Consider the following 9,030-nt stretch of genomic DNA (forward strand, 5'->3'; position numbering starts at 1 on the left):
GATCTGTTCCAGGTCTCTCTCCTAGATTCTGGTACATCCTTGGCTTGTGGCTGCATAACTCCAATCTCCGTGTGGCATACTCCTCGCGTGGATGTCTCTGTCTGCAAATGTCTCCCTTTCATAAGGACACCAGCCATAATGGATTAGGGGTCCCCCTTACTCCAGCATGACTTCCTTTTAACTTAACCAATTATATTTGCAATGTCTGTATTTCAAAATAAGGTCACAATCTGCCGTCCTGGGGGTTAGGACTTCAACATGTGAATTTTAGGGGGGGCGGGGTGCAACTCAACCTATAACGGCTACCGGAGCCTGATACAAAGTGCTGTTCAGAGAAATCTTTTTTCCACATTCTTGCCTTTGCCCATAGCACAGAGGGAATGTCCACCTGGCCTTTCTCTGTCCACTTCTGGTGCCTCCTGCTAATCTCCTCCATCAGCCCTTCTCCCGGAGAGTGAATTGTTCATTTGGTGGGTCAGAGCCTGGTCTTTTGGTTCATGTCCCTTGGTGGGCGGGGACACCGTGACCACACTGACAGGCATAGCTCCCCTTTGCCTGCGCAGCATTCCTGTTCTCTGTCCCCACAGGCAGCCAGCACACCCTCTTACTCCAGCTTCTTGCCTGTCTGGATGACCAGGAACGTCATTCCAGGGCTGCCATACACATCCAGCCACATCTTGGGTTCCCTGTAGGGTCACTTGAGTGGGCAGCCTAGGGTCCGCTTTCAGGGTGAGAATCACCCTTCAGACTTGACCCAGCAGGATTGAACCTGCAGATGATCAAGGTTTACAAAGATATAGGTGGTCAATGCACACTGATACTCAGCACCATCAATGACAGGCTATTGAGAAGAAAAGACTTTTTTTTTTTTAAAACAAAGTTCACTTTATTACATTAATTTTACACAGTAAAAGAATATGAAATGCAGATTTGTCTAAATTCTCTTGCTGATTCTCTTAAAGACAATGTTATTCAGTGTCATGGTCTGAAAGTCAAAAAAAAAAAAGAAAAAATCACGAAATGTTCATCTGATGTGGAGTTGCAAAAGGTAATTAAGGCTACAAAATCATCCCAAATATGCTAGCATGAGAAACAACCTGAAGTTTTCTATAGGACCAGAGGAAGGGTTGGCAGTCTTTTCTAAAATCCCATGCCAGATCTTGGTCACTTCACTTCCTCATGTGGAGAGTTGTCCTGCCTTTTAGTGAATTCCTTTCTATATCAATGGCAGTTAGGGCAAGACCATCCAAATGGGTCCAGTCCAGTCCAATTTCTCAGTTTCATTGAGTGCCTGCTACGTACCAAACACATGTTGAGGACCAAGAGCACATGTGCATGGAAACACACATAAGCACGTAGCCTGGAACATAGTAGGTGTTGCAAAATTTTCCTCCCAAAGAGCTATGAAGCATATAAAAGCATTTGGACCATTGGATTTACCAGTTTTTGAATTTTTGAGGGATGTTCTTTTCTCCCACACGACCCTACCACCACTGCCCCCCACTGGTTCTCTTGAACAGGTCTGTGACAATGACACAGGGTAATGTCATCAGGGTTACAAAGGAGCCCCTTAGCTTCAGCAGCAATGGAATAGAATGGAAAGAACTAGGTTTGAACCATGGTTCTATAGCTCATTAGCTGGGTGACCTTAGACAGGTCAGCCTGTCTATTAAATCCTTCAGCCTGCCTCCCTCGCAGCAGAGGGAAAGATTAGGGGAGCTATCAAATGCATATCAAAGTACAAAAAAAGCCTATCAAAGGACTTTGGCCAGAACTGAGTCTAGGCTCATCTTCCTTCCTCCTTCTGGCACCTTCCTGATGTGCTGTGAATGTGTCCAACAGGGGTGGGACCACATGTTTCCTGGCTGACTCTCACACCCTCCCTAGTTGAGGGATTTTTCCCACTTGAACAGGGGTGCAACAGAGTCCCTGGGTAGTGTTCTGCCTTTTGTTACTCCCCAAAGCAAAGAAGAGCCACGGGAATATAACTACAGGAGAAACACTGTACTATTCACCCCCAAATCAGGGATAGGACATGGTCGACAGTCAGGCACCCAGGAGGATTGTACAACTGGTGTGTGCCATTCTGATAAGCTGCCACGAAGCTGCTATGAATATGATTCTCCTCGTAAATGCCTGTGAGCAAGTCTTGTGGCCACATCCCAGTGGCGACTGAGAAAGGTGGGCCACGCATGAACCGTGGCTCGTCCTACCAAGCACCTCTTGTTCCCCCATCCCATTTGGGTATGGGTGGAAGAAAGGAGACAGCAATGAGGAGAGAAGGAAGAACGGGGGGTTGACCCCGACCTGAAAAGTGGGGACGGAAGGGCAGGCTGAAGGAACTCAGGAGAGGTAGAGAAGCACCAGCTGGGGCCCACCTCCAACACATGGGGGGGTCTTGGGTGAATTAAAAAAGGATGCCCCTTCCTCAAGATACTATACTTCTATCTGCTGGGAAACTATCCAAATACACTGCACTAGTTTTGTCAGAACAAGACGGTTAACTGACATGCACTTCAAGATGGTAATAAGAATACAAGTCTACACCATCTATAATGGGAGTGGCTCCCTGTAGGGTTGTGCAGGGTACAGCTGTGGAGGACGGCCCTGTGTGACAAGCCCCGATCAGAGGAACCCTAGTTCTGCCATTCCCTGGCTATGTGTTGCCTCAGTTTCCCTACTTAGAGAACCTAGGGTTGTTGGGTAGATAGAATGTGTGTAAAGTGCCGAACATAACGGGTCCTCACTAAGTGGTAGCAGAGACTGACAACAGGAAAGGTGATAGAGCTCCTCCCCACTCTACCTCTCCCCTCCCCTCAAGCACTGGGAACCATAAGCTCAGAGGGCCAACTTACGTTGGTGATTATGTCGCCATTGAGTTCGGTCACAGACTTGATGCCTTTGAAAGTTGTCACCAGCTTATTGTCACCTTCCATCTGAACCACTGCCTGCAGGAGACAGAAGAGATGACCTGTGAGGAACGTCTCGCTAATGAGGCTGGCTCCTCCCCTGCAGGGGTCTCTGCTTACGGCAACCTCAGCCTAGCATACCTCCTTGTTCTCCAGCTCTAAAGATGGGAGGTTCATTTAAAAGCTAAAGAAGGGGCGTCTGGGTGGCTCAGTTGGTTAAGTGTCCGACTTTGCCTCAGGTCATGATCTCCCGTGGGTTCAAGCCCTGCATTGGGCTCTGTGCTGACAGCTTGCGGAGCCTGGAGCCTGCTTCAGATTCTGTGTCTCTGTCTCTCTCTCTCTCTCTGCCCCTCCCTTGCTCACACTCTGTCTCTTTCTGTCTCTCAAAAATAAATAAAAAATTAGAAAAAAATTTAAAACCTAAAGAAAATGTCAGGGCTCCTTTTGTCAAACTTTCATTTTTTTAAAATTTTTTAAATGTTTTTAATTTTATTTTTGAGAGAGACAGAGACAGATTGCGAGCTGAGGAGGGGCAGAGAGAGGGGGAGACACAGAATCCGAAACAGGCTCCAGGCTCCGAGCTGTCAGCACAGAGCCTGACACGGGGCTCGAACCCACAAACCGTGAGATCATGACCTGAGCTGAAGTCAGCCTCTTAACCGAAGGAGCCACCCAGGGGCCCCAAAAACTTTTGATTTATGATATGTGAACTAAAAATGAGCATAGGACACCGAAGTGGTGTCGACTACAAGCACTAAAATAAAATCAGTAAAATCTTAATTGTCCAAGCTGATGGAAAGAGGTAGTAGCAAAATTCCAACTACTGGCCAGTTGGGAAAACACATATTTAGCTTTGGTATGTATTCCTTCTGGCACGTTTATATTTTCTATCGTGGTCTCTGTTTCAAGCCTTATGCACCCAGGAAGAAGCAACAGAAACCCAGCAAGTAACAGAAGACCCTGGCCAAAGTTAGAAATTTGCCTCCAGGATAGACAATTAGAAAAAGACACTGTGGTAAAACCTGTAAGGGCTTGCCCCTTACTATGGGCCTCTCAAGACAATTTCCTGTTACAGATTTCCTGAGCTGTGATGTTATATCTGGAGAAGCGGAAATAAGAGGCCATCAGAAGAGGTAAAAAGGCCAGCATGCTGAGGCCGATGCATAAAGTTGTCTGGAGGGGAAGGGTAAAGATGGCTGCTCTGTGGCGTTGGCTGTGCTGGGGTGTGTGGACTTTCCCAGGGAGGAAGAGAGGTCTCTAGTGAGGAGCCTCCTGCCCCCTGGATTTCTCTGCCATCTCCTTCTGACCACTCCCATAGTCTACACCTAGCTCTTACTGCACACCCTGAGCCACAGCCCAGCGGAATGATGGTGCCCTGCCCACTGCCTTCAGTCAGGGAAGGGTGTCTGTGCCCATTTTACAGATGAGGTAGCTGAGGCCAGGGGCCCGGACTCAGTCTGAGGGCCTGCCTAGGGTCTTGGTATTCTGGTATTCTTGATATTGCCAGCCCCTCCTCCAGGAAGTCTCTCCCCATGACCAGCAGCTCTAGGCTCAGCAAGGCCAGTTTCCTTTGGGCTCAGGGATGACATCACAGCTCTGCTTAGGGTTTTTCGCTGACTCCTGCTTGTCTGGGCCTGGGAGAACTTGTGACTGGTCCCCCCATATCCCTCCACATGGGAGAGCTCGGGTTCTTGGGTCAGAGCACCCACACAGTCACAGGAAAACAGGAAGGGTTTCCTTAGAGTTTCTTCCCTAGAGCTATCTTGTCTTTCTGCCTCCCAGCCCAGAAGTGGGTTCGGAGATAAGGTATCCATGGTGGGGACTGTGAGGTGAGACCCTGGTGGGATGAAGCCCTGCGGCCAGGTTCCAAGGAAAGTTCCAGAACCAGAAGGTGGCTCGAGGGGGCACCTCCTACCTTGACCTTCTCCCCAGTCATGGTCTCCAGCTCACACTCCTCCCCCAAAGTGAACTCATTTTGGATCACTTTGGACCCCGTGGTGATGGTGAGTTTGAAGTGCTTCCCGTTCTGCACGATCTCCGACACCCCCTTGATGTCCTTCCCCTTCTGGATGAGTTCGTCAGGCAGACCTGGTGGAAACCATGTGAGGTTCAGAGATGAGCAGAGGTGGGGATTGCCAGGTGACGGTCACAGAGAAACTTTGTGGCACGGGGCAGGGGGGGAGGCGCCGTGCCCCCCCAGAGACTGCAGGCACGAACCAAGTCCTGTGAGCAACATGGGCTGACCTCTGAAGGGAAAGGTTGGTGGTCTGACCTGGCGGTCTGCTGTTTTGCCAGGAGGGTTGTAAAGAGGACACTCCTGGGTCCCGCAGAACCTGTCCTCTGGTGAGCACCCTGGTTCTCGCTCGCTCTCCCTCCTCACGCCAGACTTTGCTCTCTGAGTGTCAGCGTGCCATTCACACCCAGACTGACCGCACGGTTCGTTTTCTGAGCCAGGTCCCTACTGAGAGTGAGAGGAGCAGCTACGAATAAGGTGTCAGGCAACACTCACAAGCTGGAGTTGTGTCCACAAAGCCTCCTTCCCCTACCCCTGCCTCAGCCTCTGCTGTCGAGGCTCTTGAGGAAGGCACAGCGGGAGTCCCTCACCCTGGGACAGAGCTTCACAAATTTCAGGCCATATCTATACTGTTAAACAAATTGAGGTCCACGTGCAGTGTCAGTGGGGGTGGAGTGTCCTATGGCCCAGGTAAAGGATTCGAAAGAGAGATGATATGACACCCTATAGGAGAAGAGCCTAGCCCTTGCCTATCCCTGAGGGTCCTCCTCTCCTGCTTTCTGTCTTCCCCACCCTGTCCCTCCTGGGCACCCTTCTTTGGCACATCGACCCTTTATTCAGAGGGTTCCCGCTACTTGGAGCACATTCCCCTCTCCCTGTCCCCTAGGGGACATTCGCTCATCTTCCAAGGCCCAGCCTAGGCTCACCTTCACCACCACCAAGCCTTCCATCCATGCCCTCCCGCGAGCACCTCATCCTTCTGCACATGACTCTGGGAGTCACAGGGGATTAGAGTTGGGTCTCTGGAACCAGCCTCTACTTCAAATCCCAAGGCAGACACTCCTGCCTGTGTGAACTTGGTCAGGATCACTTAACCTTCTTAGGCCTCAGTTGTCTTGACTGTGAAATGGGAAAAATACTAGTACCCAACTTAGAGATTTGTGGTGAGGATTTATTACATGTGAAGGGCCTAGCACGGTGCCTGGCAGTGAGTCAGTGCTCAGTACACATCAGGGGATACTTTATTGCATCTATCTCGTCTCTTTGTCTGTCTGTAAACTGTGACTTGGAAATGTGGCTCATTGTTATCTGTCTCCCTGGTATCCATCCAACACGGCATATGATTGGAGTTGAATCGATGTTAGAAGAATGAATGAATGAATGAATTTAATTAATTAATTAATGAGCAGGCTCACACAGTGAGGTACCAGCAGAGATTGCTTCGATCCAGATCAGCCCCTAGCTCGGTGCTTTCCACTTGCCTATGAAGTAGCCTCGTCCAGTGAGTGATACTAGCACAAGCCACAGATATCTGCAGAGGATGCACCACATGGCCTCTGGCCTGTGCAGAGCCTGAAACTTTCCTCCCATCCCAGCATCGAGACTCTGATTCGCTACCCCTGGCAGGGCCAGACCCTCATCGCCATGACCCCCAGCCTTGGCGTCCCGCTCAGCACTTACCGACTGCCTTCATGAAGGCCTCAAAGTTTTCCTGGCTCTGTAGTTGGTACTTGCCGGAGAAGTTCATGGTGGCGATGAGGCTCCCTCCACAGCTGATCTGCAGCTCTGTGGGCTGCGATGTCCAGTGTGGGCTGATTTATAGGGGGCTCCTTCCGCTTCGAATGTTGGCCATAGGTCAGCAGCTGTCGACTCCTTTATGGCCAGGTTCAAACATTAACTGCTAGGAGCAATGGTCAACGATAAAAAAACCAGGATGGGCACAGCAGTGGTTTGCTCTAATTCAGCAAACATTAGTGGAGGTCAGTCAAGTGCAAAGCCCTAAGTCCCCGCGACTTTAATGTGCTAATCCTCCATGAAATGTAAATTTGTGTGTATATGTATGCTTACATATATGTACACACATATATGTTCCTGCATGCACAGGTATGTGTGCATATGTGTGTAAGTGTGTGCATATACATGCGCGTGTGTTGAGATGTAGATACACAGAAAAATACTGAAGAACCCCTTTAAACTCAGAACTTCACCTTATTGGGCGTCTGGGTGGCTCAGTCATTAAGCATCTGACTTTGGTTCAGGTCACGATCTCAGGGTTCGTGAGCTTGAGTCTCACCTCTGGCCTCACTTCTCTTTGTCCCTCTCTCCACCCTCACTCACTTGTGCCCCCTCTCTCTCTAATAATAATAAAAAAGGAACAAAAAACCTTCATCTTATTTACATAACCTTATGATCTCTTCCATTTTTATCATTACACAAACCTAATTTTTACAAAGTTGTCATAAACTCCTAGAGCTATTTTGTATTCTGGTAATCCTCTTGATAATTGTAAGCTCTGCATAATCCACATCAGTCTTCATTTAAAGATGTCAAAGTACTACATACTGAAGGGCAGATGGGAACCATTGAAATGGGGTGTATGGAAATTGAGATGCACTTTATTAGGCAGAGACGAGGTAGGAGAAAGAAAGCAGGTAGTACGTGCTGGGCTGTACATATTGACAGCTGAAGGTGTCAGGGGCGCCCATGCCCGGGTTTGCTTTCCTGATGAGACTCTGCCCATCCTTCACCTCCACCTGTTCACCTCCTCTATAAACCATCTGGGCTCCTGGAGCACTTCACAAATACCTATCATCCAAATCCTACTGGGATTATTTCTCTATGTATTCTTTTTCATTTCTTCCTTGGTATTCCCAATACCCGGCACATAGCAAGCGTCCAATTCATGATGAGTCAGCAAATAAAAACCATCAAAGGATAATGAGGCCATGGATCTTCTTGTTAAAGGAAAATAAGAAACATGGAGTAGTCGGGTTGGCCCATTATCCCCTCAAATCACTGAAACCCTGGGGCTGGGCAGCCAGGATCAGGGTGTGTGTGTGTGTGTGTGTGTGTGTGTGTGTGTGTGTCTAACCGGGCATGTATGCCTAGATGAATCTCCAGTGTGAGAGGAGGTGAACAGGGCTGGCAACATGTGACCCCAGACCCCAGGGCCAGCCACTGTCTTCCCATCCCTGCCCATTCTTTCTCCTTCTCCTGCACCAGGAGAATCTACTCTGCCATTCCAGCCTGCACCAGGGAGATCACAGCCAGAGTCCTCTGTTTCCTGGAAGTGCTCTCCCCTGCCAGGAGATCCTGTCTGTTCTCATCTGCAGCACGATCCCCCGGAAGCCTACATGCTCACTTACCCACCTGCCAACTCTGGGCTCCTGGGGGTCTGCTCTGGAGACCCAGCAGCCCTCAGGTTCTGGTTGTAGATGAGTCAGGAGACAGGTGAGTGGATGAAGGTTCGTGCCAAGGACGCAGGAAGACAAACCTAAGGAGGAGCACGGCACTCATGCAAGTGCGTCAGCCCGCAGTAGAGGCACACTCTGTTATTTCCAACTCCCTCACACATCCTCTCCCAAACCTCCAGAATCTGAGACATGGTGATCCGGCAAAGTACCTGAGAAGTCCTCTCATCCACCCATGTGCTCAATGTCAAAGTCCTCCTCCCTTCTGTGGAGAGATCACTCCCTTCTGAGTGGCATGTGCAGAGGGTACTGGTTGCCTGCCATCATGTGGATCCTAACACCAGTCAACCTTTCCCTCCAGCTCAGAGAGGTGCTCACCTCTGCCCTCTCTGCTCAGTCCTCCTCCTCTGACAGTGCCCAGGACACAAAGTGCTTTCCAGGCCACAGGTCAGGATGGTCCCTGGCGAACACTAAGCAGGCTTGTGTGTCCAGAACTCACAGGCATTTTTAGCTACCTCAAATGCCCTTGCACCTAGCTGGCAGTGAGAGAGTGGCTCACAGGATGACGGGCACATCCTCTCATCTTGTTCTGAACCTTGATTATGTACTTTTATATATGTCTTATTGTATTGAGGGTGCCCATAGTAGACCCTAATCTCCTCCGTGTGGGACAATGATTTTTTATTTTATATATGTA

The 9,030-nt window shown here is 49.5% G+C and overlaps 1 protein-coding gene across 1 annotated transcript; it reads right to left on the reverse strand.

Annotated features, from left to right (window-relative positions):
* Nucleotides 1–859: 859 nt before the first annotated feature.
* FABP1 (fatty acid binding protein 1) lies at nucleotides 860–6,760 on the reverse strand. The gene is made up of 4 exons (XM_015075787.3): nucleotides 6,604–6,760; nucleotides 4,825–4,997; nucleotides 2,856–2,948; nucleotides 860–985 (listed from the first exon to the last, which is right to left on the reverse strand). Exons 1-4 carry the CDS (start codon nucleotides 6,668–6,670, stop codon nucleotides 935–937), a joined length of 384 nt encoding a protein of 127 aa, XP_014931273.1. The 5' UTR covers nucleotides 6,671–6,760; the 3' UTR covers nucleotides 860–934.
* Between the last annotated feature and the right edge of the window lie 2,270 nt (nucleotides 6,761–9,030).

Source organism: Acinonyx jubatus, chromosome A3 (genome assembly GCF_027475565.1).
Source record: "Acinonyx jubatus isolate Ajub_Pintada_27869175 chromosome A3, VMU_Ajub_asm_v1.0, whole genome shotgun sequence".
Classification (NCBI taxonomy): domain Eukaryota; kingdom Metazoa; phylum Chordata; class Mammalia; order Carnivora; family Felidae; genus Acinonyx; species Acinonyx jubatus.

Coding starts and splice junctions, on each gene's coding strand:
- FABP1 (XM_015075787.3), bottom strand. CDS start 6,670: ATGAACTTCTCCGGCAAGTACCAACTACAGAGCCAGGAAAACTTTGAG. Junction 4,998..6,603: donor GGCCTTCATGAAGGCAGTCG/GTAAGTGCTGAG, acceptor GGTTTCCACCAG/GTCTGCCTGACGAACTCATC. Junction 986..2,855: donor ATGGCGACATAATCACCAAC/GTAAGTTGGCCC, acceptor TTTGACTTTCAG/ACCATGACACTGAATAACAT.